Consider the following 26047-nt stretch of genomic DNA (forward strand, 5'->3'; position numbering starts at 1 on the left):
TAATGCGCTATAAAAAGGTATAAATACTATAGAAAAAAAGGAATTTTTAATTAAAGATACATTCTTTAGCTTACTTTTGAAAAATTATGTTATATAGTAATTTGGTACAGGGTGGTCGACTGTGTTGAAAATATCAGGGAAAAAATCTTATAACTGCCAAAATATAAGCCATTGGACTGTCCTTTGCGCTAATGGGAGAGTGGAGATGAATTTAAAATTTAGTCTTCCATTTACATCCCTTTAGTGGTAGCAGCAATAATTTGGTTCAATTACAAATATTTATTATAAAAGTTTATTAGTATCCGAGATCTAAACAAACACAGCTATTACCAAATAAATGCACTCTTGTCAAAGAATGTGCTTAATAATCATAAACATAAGAAAGTTAAATAATGGCCTTTTCAAACAGAGAGAATTTCAATACAATAGAGAGACCAGGAAGCCAAAATAAAGTCAAAGTAACACTAACTTACATTCACCTTTGTGACACCAAAGAAACATGTAGCTCGTATTTCTTTTTTCTTTGATTAGAAAAAGTGTTCAGCTTTTTCACAGGAAAAGACTTTGAAGCAAGATCAAAATCAGAAAGTTGATTTTCCTGAATCCAATCTAACAATATAATACCATCCGAAAAGACCATTCCATAGTATGGGAAAGAATTGAACAACTGCAAGGCTGTGTATAATGGACAGCAGGTAAACTGTACACTAAAGAAACTGGAAATGGTGGACCTTTTTCTTCATGCCAAAAAAAAAAAAAGGAAGAGTTGTTTGCCTTTTGCACGGAGCTTGTCGTTCTGCACACAGGATTCAAATGTCAACCAAAAAATAATGACCCAAGCCAATCTTAACATGACTTAATTACATCATCTTCTCTCTTTGTCTCATTTAGAGTTATATATTCACAGCTCAAAACTTGTTCATTAGACTCCTCGGGTTTTGATTTTTTAAGTGCCAACTCTGCTGGGAGAAGAGATGAGCAATGCTCAAGAGACTGTGCAATGTCATCAATTGTCCATTTGTCTTCGGGAAGGGCATGCTCTTCTAGTGTAAATGGTCCCTGTTTGGTTCGAGTCAGCTCAAGCACATTGGCACAGGAAGAGAGTTCTACAGCAACGAGAGGTGAAAAGAACGTCCACAAGATAAATGATGCAGTATTTCTCAGTCTAATTTTTCAAATGACAGAAGAACTAGATTAAACCTCTCAAAATCATTCCAAATGTAAAACTCTAATAATCCAATATAAGAACCAAGAGCTTTGAGATTAAGAAATGATTAAGTAGCAAGATACTTAATAACTCACCTTAGATACTGCTTCAAAGGCTATACGGAACTTGCACACATTTTCCTTATTTAACCCATGAAGCAACCCCATGATGTAACTATTACTTTCACTTCACAGATGACGTAATATGACCTGTCCAGTGTCACAACTGCCAGCAAATGGCAGAGACAGAACTGCAACTTTCTGGCTGTTTGTAACACTATATGGTATGGCTTCTAGTTTTTCAAAAATTTGACTTGCATTAATGAAAGTAATTTTTAGAAGGATGAATCTTTTTTCTTATCCCTACTTTGGGTGAAAATATTTTGTACTTGAGAAAATATTGGTCCTTACATTCATTATTCCCATCTTCATTTTCTGTGCCTTTCTCTTCTCTCCCATTTCAAACATTTCACTGAAGCTGCTGATGCTGGTAATTATATGCCATAAACCTATAATGCTTCTGAAGCTGAAGGAGGCAAGAGTACAGTTCCTAAGGCCAGGACTCGGAGAAATGACAAATAGAAAACTCCCTCTTCCCATCAAAAAGGAATATTACTCTCTAAATGATAATTCACAATTCATCTTTATGCTTACCTTTGCCAATGTCACTGACCAAGCTTCTGATATAAAAACCTCCTCCACATTCAACATCTGGAATGTTAACAGTGACATGGTAAATTGCTAACCTCCTATGAAATCCACTTTACATAGAAATGATGCCTCTAAACAAATGTAAAAATGCACTATGCAAACAACCGAGTGATAAAATATTTATATGCTAAAACATAAATTATTCATCCAGCAGCATATGTGTTTGTGAGATTGAAAAGTCAGAGTGTGGAGAAAGCAAACAGCAGAAACTCATGAACACATTTTAAATTAACCGGCAAGTCACACCACTTTAATACATCAGCCTTGTTCATTTAATAGGTTTTAAATAGTTAGAAATCTCAGCTTTGCTATCATGAGCTATAGATTTAAAAAAATATTTCCCGATTTCTATGCCTTGTTCATTTAAGATGTTTTTAAATGGTGAAACATCTCAGCTTTGCTATCATGAGCTGTAATTTGAAAAATGTTTTCAGATCTTTACACTCAACGAATACAAGGAACAAACAAAAACCCCCTTTTAGGAACAGGAATTATGTTTGGGGTAATAGACCACACGGAGAGCTCAGAATACTTGAATGTTCCCTCGGAAAAATTCCTAAAGAAATCATAAAATAACTGAAATTACACAATGTCCCCAAACTGAACGCATATCTAAACATCTCCTTAACACAAGTTTATTGGTTAAGAGCAGGGATGTGGATTATTTTTATGCATCCACAACATCCTGAGTTTCCACACAAAAAGACTACATTCCAGCTGTTTCTAGTCTTATCATACAAATAAAGCCATTTGAGGGAATCAATCAAAACTGGCTACTGGGGATTTTCCTTCTTTTTCTCTTCCCATTAGCTCAAGAGTGGGGGCCACAGCTGAGATAAAAACATGAGCACTAGGACCAAACGCAGGTGTGCTAACATTCTTGCCCTGTATTTCACTCTGGTGAAAAGACAACTCTCTTGGCCTATCATAAGCTCCAGTAAACAAAATAACGTATTCACAGCTTAAATGCAATTGGAAAAATTTGAGTTTTTCTTACTTTCATGGATATTACCTACTATGCCAACTCAGCTGCTGCATTTTCATGGAATGGAACAAAATATCTTCCGGTATGTTTTTCTCACTATTTGTCAAACATTTTAGAATCAGAAAACTAAAGGAAAGGAGTGACTTTTTTTTTCAATTGTACCAAAAACGCATTTTACAGGGACTTAATACACAATAGATAATATGCCAAAGCAACAAAGTTTAGGAAAAAAGGTTTTGAGAAATTACTTCTAAAAGGAATCCTATTTAGTATGCATGGGAAATTAAGAGTAGGGTCAATTTAAGGGAGCCTAAGAATTCAGACGAACTACATACAGCTGTTATATGTTCAGGGTGTCAGCTACTACTTTCCGCAACTAGGAGATCATAAAATTTCCAAACAATCAAAGCAAACATTTTGTTTTTTTAAATTTAGTTCAAATATGGATTATAAATTCAAATTGATAACCTGCATTAAAATTTACCATGTCCAAGAATATATTTCTGCCTTGTGTATGTATTATTTCCAGATTTTCATGATCTTTAGCAATAATTAGAGATAACAAAGAAGGCAGGAAAAAATAATCACTCCACTCTTAGATCTCTTGTCTAAAAAATAAAAATGCTTTGTTTTAAAAGAACAAATTAATATGAACTTTAAAACTGAATGTAAACTACCAGATGTAGCCAAAATGGGGGGACTAGTATCCACAAGACAACAAGAAACAAAATGTAAAATTCTGAAAATGTATACTTCTTACCTACTCTTTCTCTGTAGAGATCTAAGTTATGTTACAAGTTTATCATAAGATAATATAATACAATGTATAGAAACACTCAGCCTACTTAGGAAGGCATTTCTGAACCTACACGTGTAGGTATTCTCATTAAATGTGTTATCAAAAAGGTATTAACAAATCTGAACCTTCCTTAAATTCAAATTTTTAAAACTCTCCAATATCCTAGGGACCATTAAAATCACACAAAAGTAGCCAAATACAAAATAAAGGTACCTGTAAATACAAATGATTTCAAATTTCTCTAGCTTACCTAATGTGAAAAATGGTGGCTGGAATTTTTGAAGGGAGAGACTGTACACAGTAACTGGCCTGGCAGGCTTTGCTTCCACTACTTCACCTCTCTTCATCAAAGTTGAAAGTCTCTGTCCATCTTTCTTTAATGCAGAATAGCTTACAAAAGAGGGAGAGAAGAATTAAGAAAGAATGAGGGAGAAGAATTCCAGATTATAGTGTGGAAAGGATAACTAGCAGCCCTTTAAATGGAAAATTCTTCTAAAAAATGAACTAGTTTTTTTTTTCCTTTTATTCCACTCCACAATTGCGTCAGGAATAGCTTTCCTAAATATCTTTGAGACTAATGTACTATAGCTCAATCTGGCCCCGATAATCTTATTTTCTTCTTAGCCACCTTCCTGGAGACGGCCTCTTCACATCTTCACAAGTCCTCATGCTGGAGTAGGGCCTCAGTCATCTCAGCTACATTTCCCTGAAACAATTTCCATTCCAATAATATTCATTTTGATATGAAAAGTTACCAAAATGTTTCTAAAAACCAAATGAGCAAATAATGGACTTAACAGATCTTAGCTTTGTGTGACAAAATTGTATTAGGTCACAAAATCTCTGGAATAATCACAGAGAAGAAGATTCTCAAACAGTTCTTATAAATAAATATGAATATGTTTATTTTAATAATAATGATCCAAAGTAATGTTTATTTGTATCCTGCTAAAACTTTTAAATCTTTACATTTGAGGCAAAATTATGAAGAAACATTTCCCCATAGCTATTTCGGTGTTGAAAAAAAAAATTCTTTATTACAAAAGAAATTCTAAAAGAATTGCCAGTAACTTATCCTGACAGATCTAATAGCCATTCAGCCATTTAAAAAAAAAAAAAGCAATTTGCTTGAAATAGTAATGTGCACAAAAAAATGTGGTTATGTGGTAAACCAATATTCTCATACTTTTAATAAGTTATAACTCTCATCTGTTGCAGAGAATTGGGAAGCGTAAGATTCTGGGCCCAAAAGGAATGGTCCCAACACTGAAAGGAAGTGCTAACTAGACTCTGAATTACAATTCTGACACTCGTACTAGACTGGACGGGTCCCTTCACGGCAATTCTGGGAAAAGTGACATTTCTGTGCTCCAGAACTGCCCTGATGTCTTGTAGACGGAATCAGAAAAACTGATAAACACTAGAATAGCATAGACGTCAGGCTGTGGCAATATCCAAGGACAGAGGAGACCACATCCCACTACCTCTTAGAAAACGTGAGAAGTGCTGCATCCTGTCCAAATCAGGTTCACCTTTACGTGACCATTTGCTATGTCAGATTTCAAACCTGTCTCACCACAACACAAAAAGAAGACCGTTTTTGTTATTTTTCATTCAAGTGATGTGAGTCATTGGAAAATAGAATTACACATTTATTCAAATTCAGTAGTTGAACTTACAGGGGAGGTACCTGCATTATATTCCCAGTAAATTTCTGTAAAATGCCTTCAATATCTTCTTGTGTTATTTTATCTGCCAAAAGTGGAAAAAAGTGACACTAAAATAATCATAGAAATACATGTGCTATTTTCACAGCACTGAAAGCTCTGAAAATTCATTAAAATTTTTTTTCCAACAAAACATATACTATAGTGTATGTTTTATACACCAAATTCTATCTTGTTGAAATGAATAAAATATACATTAGTGAGATAAAAGGAGGAGAAAGTCTAATATAGTTTAATATTAAGACTAAATTCCTTTGCTTCAATTTTTTCTCCAATAAAAGTGATTCAATCATCTTATATCCAGTGAGTTCTTACTATGGCCTTTAGAAGAACTGAGAAAAAAGTTGCATTAGCTGTAGAAATGGTCCTGCAGTGATCAAAAATGAGGTGATCAGAAAGTAGAAAAAAAACCATAAGTTCTTTTCTAAGTTTCTCCAGGCATCAAATATTGTATATAATGCAATATTGAAGATTATCAAATATTAAGCACATTTAAAATTTTACCCGATAGGTTTCAAAACTGTTCTATGGCATGGCATAAATTTTACACAGCCACATTCAATTTTATCCCCAAGTAAAGTTGTATTTATGTGTCTCCTTCCCTCCCTCCACTGCTCTTGAAATTTCTCTGTTCTTTTAAATGAACACTCTGTCAGTAGTCTGACTTTTGCCTCAAAAATAAGCCGGTGCAAAAAGAAAATATATATAGCAAGGATTTTAGCATGATTACTAAGCATTTTTAAAAACGATTTTAGAAAATTTGAATGAAAACATAAACACAACGTTTAATATCTGTTACTTGGTCATGTTTTCAGCTTTTGTTTGACACTCTTTCAAAAAAAATGATGTAATATTAATGTACAGTTCTATAATTTTAACAAAAGAAAATTATAACACTGAAATTAAACATTTGGGATTTTTATACTTACAGATGACTCTTTATACATATTTCATATTCAATAATAAACTAGATTATAGACATATTCTATAACTTGTTTAGGTCACAGTAGGAAATTTGTAGGAAATTTAAACTTTTTATTCTAGTATAAACATATTACATTTGATTTCATTTGAACAATATTAATAAAAACTAATTAATGTGCTTTGAATTCCTGTTCTATCACCAGAAGAAAAATTAAAAGACAGCATGGAATACTGTGCCCAGGTTTCAATACCAACACAGCAAGACAGTCTTAACCTCACTGTGACTTTGATCCTTACAAGCTAAACATGAACAAAAGACCAGAATCTACCAGACTCAAACAGAGAAGAACTATAGAACTGAAAAGGATTTCTCCAACACCTAGCAGCTCCCAAAAGACAGATCTCAGATGGCTATTCTGTTCATACTGTTTTTCAAACAGATGTAGCTCATGATACAGATGAAGATTTTTCCATAAAAATGTTACTCTACTGCAACATTAAAACATAATTACTGGTAGCACCTTAGTTATGCAAAACTGACAAATCTAGACAACCAATTCTACCACCATACTGACAAGTGCTAGAAGAAATACCATTGTGGATAAAATTGCAACAGCTCATAACTTAGCCACGCATTTTAAAAATAAGACCAAACAGCTTTCTACTGTTAGGTTGGTCTCTTTACTGACATTCCTGCCAATGTATATACTCCTTTGTCCTGCTTCGATGGCTCTCTTTCACTGAGATTCCCCCACACAAGATGACAAGACATGCTCTTTCTCATTCTATGTCTGCCACGCTGTCTCTTTCTCTGACTTAACATCTCAGGCATTTATGCTTTGTGCTGTTCATTCTGTAATTAATCATACAGTTTTTAACTGTTACCTATGATTATATACAGGTATTATCTCACCAATGAAATTCTAAGTTCCTTAAAAGCAAAGACAGTTTTTCTCCTTATATAATGTACACAGTTACGATGGCACTCAAGACATTCTTGCTGAATTTAATTTGCTGAGGAATAAAAGATCTCAAGGACTAAAGGACATTAGAAGTGATGCAGGCCAATCTTTCACCTGATGTTTGAATCATTAGACAGAAAGCCTATGCAGCAAGTTATTTTATAATAAAAGTGAACACCGTATTTTAGAATAAAAAGTGAATATAATAAATGTTATATTCACTACATGAACATGCAGTGAAGCACACTGGCTATATCTAAGACATGATGTTAGTCCAATCCAAATAATAATAATTGTCTATAAGAATAAAGACTCTACTTGCATAGGATTTAAAAAGAAATGGGGACTAAAATTTCCAAAGCAAGTATATCCCATAACTAGCCGTAAGAATTACATTTGGTAAAAAAAGATGGATATAAGTGCCATAGGATTTGGGTAGTTATTCTTTGTTTACCAAACTAATAAATCAACAATGAGACAGCATTCATTTGAAATTAATTTTTTTAAAGTTATTCTCATAAAATTAACATATACAAGATCATGTTACACATTATTATTTGCTTAAAATTTATTGACTCTTCCAGGAAACTGACAACATGATAGTTGGTACTTAACTGAACTATGAAGTAAAAACAATCCAATGGAGTTAAAAACAATATTCAGCCATGACAGGGAAACTGTTACTGGACAAGCTCTGCCACCATAAGCAGCTGTTTAACTGGAAAAAATGTAATAAACAACTGTTTTTTAACATTAGACAACAGACAGCAAGCACTGTGATCCCTGACAGAAGCGAAAGAAACAAGGCAAGGCCCACGATCCCTTGCTTTCGCTTGGAGGTACTTTCTGAACCTGGGGTGCAGTGAAGGGAATTCCAAAGCACTGTGATCTCACTGAACAGAAATCAGACTCTGGGGAAGCAGCAGCAGCTGGAATTTGAGAGAACTACACAGAAAGAAGTCTATAGGGGTCCACTGGAGACTTCGGCTACATTCCAAGCTTCACGTACGTACAGTGAGTTGCCACAAAATTAACCAAAGAACTGCTACCAAAGCTCTTACAAGGCTGAAAGATGTTTGAATTCCAACCATCTGGAATGAAGAAACTGTTGAATGCCCAAGACATTCGACAGAGATTCCAGGAAAGCCATGTCTTAAGCATAGGGCTAATCTAGACCTGGAAAACAATCTACTTGAGACCCACCCTAACAAGAAATCTACACAAAAGCGACTAGAATTAATGAGTTTGGCAACGTTGAAAGACATAAGACCAGTATACAAAAATCAACTCCATTTCTATGTACTAGCAATGAACTATCAGAAATTGAAAAAATTTTTAATCCAATTCATAATAGCATCAAAGTGATGCTATTATAAGCATCAAAAATAAGTGAAAGATCTGATTACTGTGAAAAAAGTGAAAGTTCTATACATTGAAAACTACAAAAAATATGGCTCTATTTTTGCAACTTTTCTCTAAGTCTGGTATTACTACTTCAAAATAAAAAGGTCATGAAAGAATATAATGAACAACTTGATACTAGCAACTTTGAAAATTTAGATGAAATGAACAAATTCGTAGGGGAAAATTATTTATCATGACATAAGAAATAAAAAAATATTAAGTTCTGCAGTAAAGAAATCCAATCCACGTTTGAAAACCCTCCTAACTCAGAAAACTCCAAATGTCTACCAGTAAATTCTACCAAACAGTAGGAAAAGAAATAATGCCCACCAGACACTAATTCTTCCAAAGAATAGAAAAAAACAGACTACTCTCCCACCCACTTTATGGGGTCAGCATAACTTTGATATCAGAGCCAGTCAAGGACATCAGGAGAAATGAAAAATACAGGGCAATCACACTTATAGATGAGGATGCAAAACTCCTACACTAAATCCAACAATTTATAGAAAGGATAACATACCATAATCAATTTCGGTTTATTCCAGAAATGGAAAGTTAGTTTCATATTTGAATAAGGACAAAAATCAATAGACATAGAATAAATATTTGATAAAAGTCAATGTCTGCTCATGATTTAAAAAAACACAGCAAATTAGGTATAGAACACAACTTCCTTACTTTGATAAGAAAGCTACAAAAAATACCTACAGAAAACAATCTGTAAGAAATAAGATAGGAAAACTTGCTTTTTCACAGATCAAGACTTATTCTAAAACTATAGCAATAAAGATAGTTTGGTATTAGCATGAGGATAGACACACAGACCAATGTAACAAAAGATTTCAAACAAACAAATGCCTATATGGTGCTCGATTTGTGACCATGGAGGTGAGGAAACGTGCTGGGCTAACTGGATATCCACATATGAAAAAAAAAGAAAAAAAAAAAAAAAAAAAAGGTGGACTGTAGATGTAACGTGAAAGGCAAAGCAATAAAGCTTCTAGAAAATAAAAAAATATCTTCATGCTTTTGGGGTAGGAAAGGTTATTTTAAACAGGGCACCAAAAGGACTAACCATAAAGGAAAAAGACTTGATAAATTGGATTAAATTAAAACTAAGAACTTCTGTTTTCCCAAAGACACACTGAAGAGCCGTAAAGACAAGCCACAAAGTGAGAGAAGATACCCACAATGAACATAACCAAAAGAAGAGCACATATCCAAAGTATATAAAGATCTTAAATCAAAAATTCTTTTTTAAAAAGACAACTCAATAGGGAAAGAAAAAAATCAAAGACCAAAAACTGGGCAAGAGACCTGGGAAATACACAAAAGAAGATGACTAAGGAGCCAAAAAACACGTAATAAAGTGCTGAATCTCATTAGTAATTAAATTAAAACTACAATGAGGTATCACTACACAGAATGGCCAAAATTAAAAACACTGTCAATACCACGTGTTGCCAAGGATGTGAGGCAAATGGAACTTATTTATTGCTGGTGGAAATGCAAAGTTATACAAACACTTTGAAAACTGATCATTCCTAATACAGTAAAATACACACTTTACCCGATGACCCAGCAATTCCATTTGGGTATACTATACCCAAGAGAGATGAGTTCACATAACTACCAAAAGACATGTACAAAATACACATAGCAGCTTTGTTCATAAAGGCCAAACAGGGGTCAACCCCAACTCCATCAACCCCAACTACATCAACAGAAGAGTGAGTGTGTGTGTGTGTGTACACATACGTGTGTGTACACACATAATACACAGCAATTTAAAAAAGTCCAGAATACTGATACATGTAACAAAATAGATGAATCTCAAAAATACAGTCAGTGGAAGGATCCAGACACGAATACATATTGTTTAACTCCATTTGTATCAAGTGCAAAAATGGGCAAAACTCTACTATTGTTTTAGAACTATCACCATAGTGCTGGAAGTTTGCACAGTAATCTTTGGAGTTGTGACTGGAATGGGGCATGAGAAGGGTTTCTGGGAATCTTTGATTTCTTCACTTTTCTTTATTTGTGTAATACTTTATAATACAAAGGCTTAAATACAAAGAAAAGGCACCATAAGAGGATTGATACCAGACAACATACTAGCTCTAGTACAGTGTACCCTATTTATTGAAATCACAATTTGACACCCAAGTCAATTCTTCAGCTTCGTCCAGGAAGAGTGGGCAGCCAAACCATAGCCCAAGAGCAGCCGCTCCCATCGACATTCGCTACCTCACTGGAGAAGACCTTGGGAACACCATGTCTTGGGACTACGGGAGGGGGTTGTGTTTCGAACAGAGGATTAGCATGAGATACCAATAAAAAAGCCACAAGAGAGAGGAAAATCCAGTCCCATCTCAGGAGCAGTTAGTCGGGCCTTCACAGAAGCTTGGCCCACATCTAAGACAGCCTGGGAAGCCATGGCCCTAGTGTCCTGAGCTCCGTGGAGACCCGATGGGCGCAATGAAGACATGTCCTTAGAGACACTAGCAATTGTACTTGAGACTTACTACCTAGATGTGGACGAGAAAACAACAGCAGAAGGTAGAAAGATGCTTTGCTTTTCCTGTGATGTAACTGGCAGTCACCTTCTTTGTGAGTGCCTCTACCGCCCGTCTTACTTACTCATATACTAAATGTTTTGTTCTACATGCCACACACTGTTCTAGACACCAACAGTACAGTGAGGACCCAAAGAGACATGGTGTCAGCCTCACAGCTTAGGAATTAACGTGCAAATACACATTCAGAAAGGGTGAAAAACGCTACTTAGGAGTAACAGAAGGTGTTATGAAAGAAAATAAGGCAAAGGGCCCTATTAATAGGATTTGAATTTTGAGTCTACTGAGCCAGACACTTGTCTTCTTACTCCTCTGAGCTAACTTTCAGCTATCTGAACAAATGGCTGAAAATAGTATTTGTCTCGACAGGACAAAAATGACCTAAGTGCATTCATTTGCCATTTACCTGCATATTGCCTCAGTTACTTTATCCATATGTCAGTCGTTCCCAACAGGTCAATTAAGAACTGCATTTTTTATTGTTACAGTGATTGGGTGGAGTGGCAACGTTAGCAACACTTAATAGATGAGGACCAGGGATGCTAGGTATCCGACAATTCGCAAGATGGTGTGGCACAGTGAATTGTCCTGTGTACTACCTGACTTTTGGATGTCTGCCGGATATTTACATGGGTGAAAAGTTTGTTTAGAATCACCTGTGGCTAGAACCCAACTCCATTTTCTATTTAAACGCAGTGTATTTTGTACTGTTTTTCATCTACTAGGTTTGCCAGTACTGTCATCAACACCACACACCTGTATCAGTCTGTATCTGTGCTTGTGCATTGACAATGATTTATGTATAAGTGTAAACACCTGACTACTTCATTAAGACTTTGAGTGTAGTAATACCTGTGCATTTACATATCAATGTACCCTTTTATTAGAAATTACTTTTATTTCTTCATTATGTTCCATTTACTGCATTATATATATTTTTAAATGTGTAGGTAAATTAGAGTATGTCTGAATTTAATTTCAGGACAGTGAGGAAGGCTTTACAAAATACTGGTTTTAGGTCTCGGTATTAGGTCTCAGAGTGTTGAGCACTGAGGCCCTACCTCGTTCTCCATTAGACAGAAGTTCCTTAGGGACACAGGCGAGAATGTATACTATTTATATTCCCCTTGTACCTGCTAGAGCAGCTTGAACAGATAATAAACATTTCCTGACTCACTGAAATCACACGGAAAAATCATGTCAATCAGCAAAATTCTCTGAGCTCTCATTTTCTGGGGCTACAAATACTAATTAATCAACTGCAGGGAGCTCTCCTTTTTAGGGTCTAAATCAAGTTAGTTACTCCATGATTTATTTCAACATCTTAATGAAATGATTTTTAACAAATGAAGCTTTCTTTAAGATAAACAATGTTACAAATTACACAGTACAGAGTAGTTTTTTAAAATTCCAAAATGCTTAAGGGGAGGAAGGGCATGTTTAAGCATTTTCATCCCCCTGCTCCTCGTCCAGCACCCCCAACTCAATGAATTGTACCACCACGTAACCAGTTTTAAAACCCCCAAACCTAGGGCATGGTTGACAACCTCCTCCTCCGCACCACCCCACCGATCAGCAAGTCTCACCAATTTCACTTCTTCACCATTCTTCTCACTATATGTATATTGACATACACTTCCGTTTGCCCAGTGCCTCTTTAATCTTAAAAACCTTCTGGTTGAAGATCCTGGTTGGGTTTTCCTTAAGTGAGCGTCTGCTATTACTTCCTAATAATCATAATTTCAAGGATAATTCAACACCTATTTTTAAAAAGATTCAAAATCAATCAGGGATTTTGTGTGTGTGTGTGGATTATATTGCTAAATTAATCAAGCAAGAGACTAGCTACATATAAATAAATATTAACAGGTCACGTGAAGCTACTATGAACAAGGAAAAAAAGCGGATCTCAGTCCTGGGGCAATATGAAATATACAGTGAGGACACTCAAGCCAAAACCACAGGAGAGCCAGATGCTGGATTGCCTACCACTAAATTAAGAAGAGGTAACATTAAACAGGCAAAAAACCAACCCCGAAAGCCTACAAATAATTCACAATTCATGACATCATAGTATAGGTGAACTGACTGTACAAAAATGCGACTGCGGCATTATAAATAGCATGAGCACTGTGAGAGTTGCTAGGAAACCATTTCATTTATCTATCCTTTCTTAAAGTAGTGAAGAAAGGAATAGTAGAAAAATTGAGGTGGGCCCAGTGAGTTCTGCCTTACTTCCAGACAAATAGCTTTCCCTTTGTCGTATCTTTACATACTCCAAAAGCAAAGACACATGATTAGCTTTAAAGCACTGAACCTGGTACATTTATTTCAACAATGAAGAAATAATTGTAAAATAAACAAACAAAAAGATAGCAAGACAAAGGTAAAAATCTAACAAGTCTCTCTGCTTTGTTTCTTTTTTACTAGGAAAAATGCCCTAAATCCTAGCTACAAATGTTTTTTGGAAAGGGATTCGGAAGAATTCTGAAAAACACTGGACATAGGAAAAGAGGCAATTATAACAAATCTTCATTAACACACTAATACCAAAGAAATAACAATGTGATAAACCACTTCCAATCTTATTAATGTAAAGAAATGTAACAGAACTAAAATCACTGGTCACACCAAGTAAGAGATTCATTTTAAAATTCTGGATTCACAGAAACTTTCTCTAAATGCTAAAAAAGAGGAGTGTATGAGATGAACGTCATACCGTAAGGTTTTTCTTCTGTTATTCTCCCTGTAGAATCTAGCGTGTCAGTGGCTTTCCCCAGCTCTCCAATGGCAATGTACCTCTAGAGGAAGAGAAGCAAGGGAGAAGTATAGGCCATAAGGCAGAGAAAACTGTTAGCAAGTTCACACAGAATTTTACTAATACTACCAACTCGATACAAAATAAAGACAAAAATAATAGACTGCAAGTGTTTTGCTAGTTTTTAATATGTGGGAAGTAGTGTTTAAATTGAAGAACATTCATAAACTTCCCACACCATCCAATATGACAAAGTCAAGTCTGACTTTATTGATAATTATAGCTTATAAGCATATTGTAATTGCAAACCAATTTCTAAGACCAGTTTTGATTTTGAAAGAAAATTATTAAACATGTTTATGAGTAAAGAGAATGGTACAATATACCTCTACATGGCCATCACAAGATTCAACAATTTTACCACACGTACAGTTAACATTAATTTTAAAATAAATCCTTTTACTCTTTTTTATAAGAAATACTCAAGAGTATTCTTTGTGACTTGATTATGCATTTAAACAAACGCTAACTACGTAACTCTCTGAAAGGAAGCAAGTCGCTTATAAGAACCGACCATTATCCACATGTGAAGAAGTAGAGCATTCCGAGTTAACTGAGGCGTGTTTTACTTCTCATCTCGGGGCACGCTGTGCTACTTCTGTATACTCCTCTCATATGGTCAAATTCAAATTTTGTTTGCAGTATCACATGAAATAGTGAGAAAAATGCAAGGAATATAATTCCCACTGAAAAGAATATGTAGTATTGTGAGCCATTTTTAAAAGAGGAAGCTCAAATAAGAGTTTATTAATGACAAGCTTATTATGCTAGTAAAGGGACGGGAGACAAAAATGAAAAAATATTAAAATTTCAAATTATCATAAGCAAACAGACATTTTATATCAGCCTCAGTGCCCTTTGATGAAATCATCTTCTGTTATATAGCTCAGAATTTTCTTTTTTACAGATACAACATAAAAGGGAATGTTCCAATGCATTTGAATGAACTTCTTTACATTTTTCATTAAATTGACAAAAATTAGTTTCTTGTAACTAAACATTCGGTCTCATCACCTGCAATGCCCACTCCTGCTTCTATCTTCTGGAACAATCAACCTTGAGACGCACAGCAGGTAAGTGGCAAGAGCACACACGCAAACATTTGAAGCCTCACTCCCCCACAACTGGTAAAGTACTTAAGTTTTAGCCTTTCCTGCTGGAACCTCCTTTCCTTTATCTTAAAATGGGGAAATAACAGTACCTCCTGAAAAGAAGTAAAGTTTAGAGCCACAGTACCTCACCCTGGTAAGCAATGGAAAACAATACTATTATTTTAAAAAAATGATAAAGAATGAGTCACAGTAACAATGGTTAGAGTGACTCATCTGGTTACACTGAGTTCCCATATGGAACAGTAAAAGGACAAATGCTCTCTCTGATTTTTATCTTCTGATTTTTATCTTCTGATTTTTATCTTCATCTGTCCAGTTGCATGAGAAAAACACAGCGCAATCATCCAGTATGCTGTGCCTTCAGTGTGTTTCCACTGTTCTGCTACGTAACAGGTTTTAACTGGGAACCTGACAGTGCTTCCCAAGTAGGAATGCTCATTCTAGTCTCTGAACTACGGCGTCCTCGGCCTTGGCACATCGTACTTCCCTGGCCTGCAGCTCCCTCTCTTCTCTAAGGCTCAAACTTGTTCACCTTTCAAAGCTGCCGTTAATGCACCCCAACTGCCACTCACCCATGCCCACAGCATAGCTAAGAGTAGGTGCTCAATACAAGTTTCTTACATAAAAAGAATGAAGGCCTCTATCAAATCAACATCAGATATTCACTCATTCAGTAGCATGCTCACGTATTCAATTATGTTTCTTAAGGATGTGAATATACAGAGTTCTCCTATGTACTTGTGAGAGATACAGACATATACTACAGAGGGCCCTGCCTCTAGGTCCCAGTGGAACAGGCTAAGGCATCAATGACAGCAGCCTGCAGAGGGGAAGGGTGTGATGGGGACAACAGACAACCTCTGTTCCCAGTAGTTCATCCTACTGCGTGCTCATGCCATATTGCCTGGCACACAATTACCTATAGATGGTCACTGCTTTCCTTATCTTCCCAAATTATAAACTGGTACCTTGGATTTTGCATTGTCCGTCTACTGTTTCTTACTAGATGGAAAAGTCCCATCAGCAACGCTGGAGAAGTTCCTATGTGTGCAATGCTTCGCATTTCACCATAGTTTTGGACATCCAGGATGCACCCGCCAAGTTTCAAACCATTCTAGGTTCAGCAGTTATACAGAATCTGGCCACATGCTGGATTCTTTTTAGGGGAAATAATACCTAAACCGGCAGTTCACAAACACTGTGGTTTCAGAACCTCTATACATACATGAAAGTTATTAAGAAACCCTGGCACAATTTCTTTTCATATGGGTTCTATCTGTCGGTATTTACTGTATTAGAAATTAAAACTGAAAAACGTTTAAAACACTAATACACATGTACACATTCCTTTAGCCATCAGAGCCATGACAACATTGTTCATCAGGTAACCTCTGAAAAACCCCACTGGGTACTTGTAAGATTGCAAGTAAAAAAAAGGCAACACTATGAAAATAGTTTTGCCTTCAACAGAAACGCTGAAAAAGCCTCAGGAGTCTCGGGTCCATAATCTATGAACTATTGATCTAAATCATAGTTGACTGCCAGTTTTCCCTTGTCTTGGAATCTAGCTATAATTATCTTTCAATTCTATTTAATGATCCACAGACTACTTAGGAAAACCCACCCAGACAGTTAAGCCTGCAGCTGAAACAAAGCCTCGCCACCAAGAAGTTATGGGATAGAAGAAAAGAGACATGGGAATGTGTATATACAATCCTACCCTTTTATCTTATGGGGTTTAAGATACTTTTCACTGGCCTAAATTCTACACAAAAACAGGGTTTTAAGAGTTGTTTATTCTCCATGGTATATATCTATTAATGTATTCATTGCAATATAAGTCCACTACAAGAAATGGAAGTCCTGTAGAATTTTTAAAGAAGTTTCCATCGAACAGTGTGCTCTTTGGGATTCCTGGTTTCTCGGTGATTCTGCTGTTACTCTACCCTCTACTTCACTCATCTTCAAGCTCCCTGAACCCCACAGCAGACAGTAACTAGATAACTTTAAAAGCAAATTGGTTCTGTACTCTTTAGGAGAAAGGAAAATGTTTGCATTACAGAAATTGTACACAACCATTTCTACCTTCACTAGGCAATGGCTTTTTCTGAAGTTTGATTTTGAAAGCTTATGATTCAAAGTTTCACAAACCGACAAAGGAATATTATTTAGAATGAGGAAGAACATTTAGAAACAAACAAAAAAGCCTCACCAAACCAAAAACGTGTAGCTTTGAATGTCTTCATTAAAAAGGAGTAGCTTTGTACAGTTCATAAGTGTAAGCTCTTCAAAATTTTCAATATAGTACTTATGAAATGTTAAGATTATTAAGTGTAAAGAAAAGGTACAAATTGGACTAACCTCTGGAGAAAGTGGCTTAGAAATGCTCAAATCGTAGATAGTTGGCTAGGTTTCGCGGGAGTATTACTCAAGTCACACTTTAGAGTTGACATTGACTGGTTACCCTAAAAATGCTTCTGTGTTCTTGGGATACATTACTGTCCTTTGAATACATCCAGGGTAGAAAAGTTTGTACACCCCAATGATAACACTTGTAGGGCACACAAAGCTGTTTTCTGAGCAAATGTTGGCTTTACTTACAGGTATTATTATGGTGTATCTCCACACAGATAAGGGAGTAGCCTTGTATCTGGAAAATGCTAGTTAGAGTCTTTATATGGCATCACTGATTTCATAACAGAACATCAGCCCTTCCATCTGCTCATCTGGTTTCTAAAGCACACATACGGTAACCAACTTTAATAAGCAATATAGAAACTTAATAAATACTCAAAATCTCATCAAAGTCTGTTGCTTCAAAGTACATCTGCTATCCAGCTCTGCTCGATGACTGGCTCAAAGAAAGTATAGTTTAGGGGAGATAGAAGAGGGCCTGGCTATGCATCCATTGCCTTTTTCCAGGTAACCTTAGATCAAGTTAGGTCAAAGGGAACCACTGGCCTAACTTCTCTCAGAATCATTTCACTTGCTATAGTTCTGTAGATCTACATGTGTTATAAAACCATTTTTGAGTACCACCACCTATCTGTCATTCAATAGTCCTGACTGTGAGAAATGTCTTTCTGACTTTGATGCCCAGAGAAACCGTTACTCCCTTAAATAGCTGGCATGCTTCCTTTTTCTGTTGAGTGCCATGCTTTGCTCAGGCCACCAGAAATCACAGAAAGGAATGAAAGGAATGAAATTAGCTGTATTCAAGATTTCCAACAGAACCTGCTTGGAGAAAATAAATATCAGGTGTCTGTGCAACATGACGTTAGAGATCCAACAGGCCTAGAACTCAAGCGAGAGAGATTTGGGGATTGGTGAGACACTTAGGAATAGTAATAACAGCACTTACCGAGCAACTTCTGTATAAAAGCGCTGCCCAGAAACCTAGCTGCTTGTTATACACATTATACACGTAATCCCAAAAGGGAATGAAGAGGGAAAAAATGAAAGAAGCAGCATGCTCATTGGCAGAGCAAAGCTTTCCATAAGATGGAGACGAAGCTAACGAAGAAGACCAGGAAAGACTCTCCTCTTAAATCTTACTCTCATCTGAAAGGGAAAGAATGCGAAAAAGGAGTGGTGGGGTCTGAATAGTGTCTGGTCTTCAAAACGGAAGCAAACTAACCTCATGGTCTGAAGATTTTACTGAAAGGGTCAGCACCCCACCCACTAATTGACGGTGGTTGTATGAAGTACATTACGATGAACAGGCTTCTGAGCATGTTTCTTGGTTCAATTAGCAGGGTCTCTAATTGGGACGGGAGGATGAGGGAGGTGTGGACTGTGACATGCACATCGGACAGCTGCCATCCGAGGACTAAATATGTCTACTCTTGAGGTAACTCCACCCGACACACGTCCAAGTCTGTCTGTGATGCAAATGAAAATTCACCTATAAAAGTAGGAAGTGGAAAAGAGTAAACATTAGGTCAAACAGTAGGTCTGTGTCCAGTTAGGAGGCTGCAGGCACCTTTTTATAAAAAAAAAAATGAAATAGAAGGAAAGATATCAAGAGTACACTATATATAGTGTTAAAGTTGTTTGATACAAGTTTTGTTTTGTATACATGTATGTGTATATAGGGTCCTGATGTAAAACAAATTCCTTACTATGGGTCTTGGTCAAAAAAGTTTTGAAAGCCACTGTATAAGAGGATCTCTAAGATACCTTCCAGTGCTAAAAATAAAAAAATGAATTTTAAAAAATTCATTAACAGTTTTCGATTACTTTTGATAAAAATATAATCGTCAACATAAAGGTAAAATTTAAATGGTTTAATTTTCAACAAATACATAATCTAAAATTAAAAGTATAAAAAACACAAATAGCTAATGAGATAATAATCCTGTTTTTGAAATGTGAAACACCCACGAACTAGGTTTCTGTAATGAGGGATTTTCTATTTAAGTTACTGAGGATTACTGATTTCACTGTATGCCATTCAGCTTTCCGAGCTGAATACCAAAATGGTTTGTGATAAAACTTAAGCCATAGCCAATGATGTACTTACATTTCCAGTTGTCATATTTCTGGAAATACACCTGGAATTTACATGCAAAACCTTTCAATAACATACAGTGTGTGTTTTGTGTATTTGTGGTTGGGGGTGGAAGGGTGGATAATAAACATTCCAATGAACTCAACCTATTTTATCTTAGGAAAACCCAAATAAATTCTTTCATGTAAATGTATCTTTTTTGTTATTCTAAAAGTCACTTGTTCATTGTAAAGATTTTGGAAAATACCAAATAATGTTAAAAAACAAAATAAAAATCAGGGATAATCCTGTATCAAAATTACCAAGGCTTATATTTTGGAGTTAAGAAACAAGTATTAAGCAACTGGCAAAAAAACATGTCTCAGAAAACAGATTCTACACCCTGTGTGTCAGTATTTAAGCACAGTGTACAAATTTACTGTAAAACAACCAAACTCGTCCATGCTAACACAGTTTTTGTATTCTGTGGTTTTTCAACACCAACATTCTGAAGACTGCAGAGCAAGTCACACTGAAATTTTTCCATCTAAGGCATTAAGATTCCTTCCAACTGAAAGACACAGGTTATATGCCAGTTAACTAAAATGTGATGTCAAAGGCTGTATGCTCTCTGGGGCTTTTTATCTTAAGAAAAGCTTACTTAGACTAGTGCCACTCAAAGTGTGGATGCTGGTTACAAGGGCAAGCATCCACGAAAAGTTCAGAAAATGAGGGTATTTAGAAACTTATTCAACAATTTGGCATTGCCATAACATTTTAATTATATTTTGCAAAAGTCATCAATTAGTCTGCAATGAAATGAAAAAAATTTGTAATGGTGTTTGACCACATTTTTTAAAAAAGTAACAATTTAGACAAAAATCACGTTACCAAGTATCTACATCCCACTTAGAGCAAGGGTTTTGAAACAAAAAGTTCAGCCCAGGTGCTTGCTGAAATTCTTCTCTACCTAATGGCTTACTAATCTTCCTCCCACAGGCATTTTCACTGGCCCCTAACCCCAATTATTATAACCTGGTTACTAAGTAGAATACAGGTATTATTATCTCTTTTAGAGCTAGAAGAGACCCCTAGAGAGAATTGAGTCATTTTTCCTAAGGAAAAACAGAGAAACCCAGAAAGGTCAGCCACTCTGACATCCTGCACCAGTGTGCCCCCCACCCTGCTCTTCCCTCCTGGGGGTCACTCACTGAATGCCCGAAGCAGTCCACAGGTTTAAGACCGCCCCAGGGTCTGCATAACCCCTCCCCCTCACTCCTTTCAAGCACCTCCAAAAGTGCTTTTGAATTCAGTCAAGGCTGCTCCTACAGATGAATGATGTAACTCATTGAAAGAAGCCCAATTCTTTTCTTTAGCAAATATTTGCAACCATTGAACAAAGCATGTCTTTTGTTGAAAAGTGCATAGTTTACAAAATGGTATTGTTTCTATAAAAATTCCAAGGTTTAAAGATTATCTGCCAGCAGAATTTAGGATCTGTAAGTTCTCTTTCATCTAAGACATATAATTATATTAAAAAACTAAATATAATTTTTTAAAATTATGGGCACTGTCGAGTTTTTCTTCTATAAGTCAAATTTGTTTTCCAATTAAGAATTCCAGTGTATAGTCTCAATATATATATATATATATATATATATATATATATATATATATATATATTTTTTTTTTTTTTTTTTTTTTTTTTTTTTTTTACTGGGCAAGGGGAACAGGACTTTATTAAGGAACAGTGTATACTTCCAGGACTTTTTTCAAGTCAAGTTGTTGTCCTTTCAATCTTAGTTGTGGAGGGCGCAGCTCAGCTCCAGGTCCAGTTGCCATTGCTAGTTGCAGGGGGCACAGCCCCCCATCCCTTGCGGGAGTCAACCCGCAACCTTGTGGTTGAGAGGACGCACTCCAACCAACTGAGCCATCCAGGAGCTCAGCGTCAGCTCAGCTCAAGGAGCTGTGTCTTAGTTTCAGCGGGCGGAGCCCACCATCCCTTGCAGGACTCAGGGAGTTGAACCAGCAACCTTGTGGTTGAGAGCCCACTGGCCCATGTGGGAATCGAACTGGCAACCTTGTGATTGAGAGCCCACTGGCCCATGTGGGAATCGAACCGGCAACCTTGTGGTTGAGAGCCCATGCTCCAACCAACCGAGCCACCTGGCCACCCGGGAGCTGAGCGGTAGCTCATTGACTTCATTCTAGTTGCGGAGGGTGCAGCTCGCTGGCCCATGTGGGAATCAAACTGGCAGCCCCGCTGCCCAGAGCTCGTGCTCCAACCGAGCCACCCGTCTGCCCCCTAGTCTCAATATTTTGATTCTCAGTTATCATGATTATAGGCATTGTGATTACCACTCAGGACTGACACTCATTCATGCAATTTACATAGCTTATTTTTTAATTGATAAAATCCAACACATGGTCATTAGGAAAAACATTCTAAGAATGAAAACCAGAACGATTTCAGTAATCTTACCTTGGACCCTGACAACATGCTGGTCAACAGTTTGGTTCCCCTTCCAATTCCAACCACTACAAATCAAAGAAAGAAATGTTATGACACTCTATTCTGAAAAGCAGTTTTCAAAATCTCTACATATTTTTTTGGTCATGATTTCTTGGCATATGTAACAAAAGAGCATATATTTAGCATAATTTGAGGGCTCCCATTACTCCAGTCAGTGGAACTTGTCTCGCAACTAAGAAATTCCGAAGAAGGAATAGGAGACTTTTTTTTTCTTTATCAAAGTGTAAAAACATGGTAGAAACCTCAACCCAGTCAATTAGATAATAAAAAGTTTTAGAAAACTCTCAAAGGACTCACTGGGATTTTTATGGGCATCAGTGAAAAATCCATGATACAATTAACCATGGTATGATGAAGTCTTTTGACAGAGTTCATTATTAAACAAAGAAAAAACCATCATCATAGCTAACGAACCATTTAAAGATGATTAGTGCCCAGCAGTATACAATCAAGAAAAGAGAAACATAACAAATCAACCCAAGACAAAGAAGAATACAGAGTAAATGAGAGCCTGGAGAATGTACTTGCACGTAGACCACATACTCGTATAAAGTACAACGGCCCACCTGTCTCTTCAATATCAAACATTGTTTATCCTTATGACCACACATTTCGCCAGGTGAGGGTGAGAGGATGGAGTCAACTCTTCACTAAATAGCAAGCAAATTTTTGTAAGAATTGAAGTATTTCTCATCAATGGAGACAATTTTGTAAAAGGACACATATAACCACAATTCAGAATTCCAAGAAACAAGGAGAAATGATTGGCATGCTGAGTTACCATTAATATTTATAGCAGCTATCGCTCACTGAGTTTACCATGTATTAAATTCTATTCTAAATGCTTTCCATGCATTAGCTCATTTAATCCTTTTAACAACCATAAAGAAAGGTAATACTATTACCCCTATTTTACAGATGAGGAAATTGAAGCAGGGAGAGACTAAGAACTTTACCCAGCATCTCACAACTAGTAAGAGGCGGAGGTCAAATTCACACCAGGCTGCCCAAGAGCAGACGCCCTCCCTTTCCCTCCCCCTTGCCACCGTACTCATCTCAGCTCTCTTCCACTGCCACCAGCCTGAATCAGCCTAAACCATTGCAAACCTGGCTTTTCTACTTCCTATCCCTTCCCCTTCCAACGCATACCATTCCATAACCACTTCTGAAAACCTATATTGCACACTACAAACCCTGCCCCCCATGGCCTACAGCACCAACTCCCTCGTAAAGTATTCAAAGTCCACCCTTTGAAACCAGCTCAAATCCCAACTCCTTCATAGTCTATCCCAAACCCCTTCTGAGCTTCCACGATAGTCATATTGGTTTAAGGACTAAGAAAAACACTGTCTGCTGTTAGTATCCTTATTGAGCACAGTATTCTTCCAACAGTAGCTGCTAACTGCCAAGACAAAAACTTTGTATAACAATAACATTCAGTGCAATTTCATCCCGTTCAAGAATCCCCCAATCAGTATTTCCTGAGCAGCTACTAAGCACACAATCCCAAGAATGCTTTTAATGGAACAGCATATTTCCTGACTTTGAAGAAGCTTATAACCTCATAGGGAAAACACAGACAAGGGAAATCACAAGAGCTCAGAAAAATGTGGTCTGAATTAATAACACTAAATAATGATAGTATACGATTAAGTGTCAAAGTGAATTAAGTGTCAAAAGACAATAATTGCTGTAGGAGGTAAAGGAGGAAGCACCTTAAGTGGCTAAAGAGGGCAGAGGACACTTCATTCGACACTTCATTCGAGCATCTCAGACAGACTTTGAGTTAGGCCTCAAAGGATGTATAGGATTTGAACACAGAGGAGAGAGAACCATGTTCTAAAGAAGGAACAAACTGCGCTAATTTTCAGATACAAGGATGAGCACAGTGGGTTTATCAGTCAGAGAGCAGGGATTTCTCAAGAGCAGGCTGACGTGTTCAGGTTAGTCATGGTTGAAATGCTGAACTAATGATGCTTTCTCTGCTAGTTCAGTAACCCAGAATAGAACTTAAAACAAGACGGCATCTTCGAGTTACCTATCCTAATCCTCTAATTTTATATCCAGGAAAACCAAGGCCCACTGAAGTTTGGCGATTCCTGAGAGCAGAATTTGGGGAAGACCAATACAGAAGTGGCATGTAGAAAATTATCTGGAGTTGAAACCCAGCTAACAAGCAGCTTTCATGCAAGGGACCCTTTACTGGACAACAGTTTTACTCAACTTTTCCCCATTCAATCATTCAAAATTTTATTCAGTACTTGTTGTATAGGTACAGGAATAAGAGTAGTTTCAGCCCTGTGAGTTAACAGAAACAAAGAATAGAATGAAGTTTTACATTAACAAGATAAAGAGCAAACGGGCAGGCTTCACAGGTAGGAGACTGCATTTCAGGGGAATCTGGAAAGATCAGCAGGGTCTCCATACAACTAAAGAAGACGGGGATTAGGAATTGATCTGAAAAGAAAAGCATGAGCAAACACACAACAGTTTGAAAAAGTGTTAAGAATTAGGAGAATGAATGAATAACAGGGTTTTCCAAGCACTATCTCAGTTACTATTTTCCCTCTCTCAAATTTTCTGATCGCAAATGTTTCTTAGTAAAAACATTCACTATCTCCAAACCTATCCAAATGGCCTAGTACTCTATTCTCAATTCATAAAAGTAGACTTTATTTATGATGAGAGCCACATTAGGACAGGCAAGGGTATTACTCATGTAATTCCAAAGCTTTTTGCAGTTGGAAGCTTCTACTACCATTTATCTAATTCTAAGACACCCTTGCAATCATCTTAAAAGACCTGTATTTTCTAGGAATTTATCTTAATAATCCAAAACAAAGAAAAAGTTTTATTCATAAAGATGCTCCTCACAAAATCAGTTCTACTAACAAAGCTCTCATAACGTCAAGGACTTCAAATAGGGAAACGGTTAAATAAATTACATTTTATCCATATGGCAGCACATTATGTTGCTATTAAAAATAATGTTTACTTCTGTCTCAGAACTGCTTTTGTTGCATCCCATAAATTTTGCTATGTTGCACTTCCATTTTCATTTGTCTCAAGGTATGTCTTGATTTCCCTTTGATTTCTTCTTTGACCCATTGGTTGTTCAGAGTGTGTTATTTAATTTCCATATATTTGTGAGTTTTCCAGCTTTCCACCTGTTACTCACTTCTAGTTTCATATCACTGTGGTCAGAGAATACTTGGTATGATTTCAACAATTTAATATATTCAACTATACTTGTCAGTTATTTCTCAATAAAGTAAAAAAAGAAAAAACACTTACAAAGAGTCTTTTAATTAACATAATAAAATGCTTATGTTATTATGTAAGTGACAAAAACCAGGATACAAATGTACATGCAGTAAAACAGCTCAATTTTTACAATTTGCACAGACAAAAAGCAGGAGGAACTAGGGCAAAAATATTAACAATAATTATTGTTTGACAGGGGAAAAAATGAATAATTTTTATCTTCAACTTTATTTCCTAATTGTCCCACTGTGATTTTATAACTCCTAAAGTTAAAAAATAAAAATTTTTAAAGTGCTATATAGAAACTCCGTTTCCAGTTTAAGTAATTTATAATAAACGTGCGTATTAGTTTGCCTACTTAGCGGTTATTGTCCTAGTTCCGAAGCTCAGAGGTCTGAGATGGGTTTTACTAACATTCAAGGGATCAGCACGACTGTGTTCATTTCTGGCAGCCCAAGGGGAGAACCTTTCTCTTGAGCCTTCCTAGGGCAGTTTCCTTGCTTGTTGCCAGCTTCGAGAAGATGCTCACAT

General features: G+C 36.4%; 1 protein-coding gene across 1 annotated transcript in view; it reads right to left on the reverse strand.

Annotated features, from left to right (window-relative positions):
* Positions 1-774: 774 nt before the first annotated feature.
* Positions 775-26047, reverse strand: part of TRUB1 (TruB pseudouridine synthase family member 1) — a 32191-nt gene continuing 6918 nt past the window's right edge. The window contains exons 3-8 of the mRNA XM_019725235.3: positions 22202-22257; positions 14020-14101; positions 5381-5453; positions 3952-4091; positions 1861-1917; positions 775-1106 (exon numbers count right to left, since the gene is read on the reverse strand). Of these exons, the coding sequence (XP_019580794.3) occupies positions 847-1106; positions 1861-1917; positions 3952-4091; positions 5381-5453; positions 14020-14101; positions 22202-22257 (668 nt within the window). The 3' untranslated portion in view covers positions 775-846. The remainder of the gene's footprint in view (positions 1107-1860; positions 1918-3951; positions 4092-5380; positions 5454-14019; positions 14102-22201; positions 22258-26047) is intronic.

The sequence above is a fragment of the Rhinolophus sinicus genome, chromosome 15, assembly GCF_057876585.1.
Source record: "Rhinolophus sinicus isolate RSI-liver-muscle chromosome 15, RSI-T2T, whole genome shotgun sequence".
In the NCBI taxonomy this organism is placed as follows: Eukaryota; Metazoa; Chordata; class Mammalia; order Chiroptera; family Rhinolophidae; genus Rhinolophus; species Rhinolophus sinicus.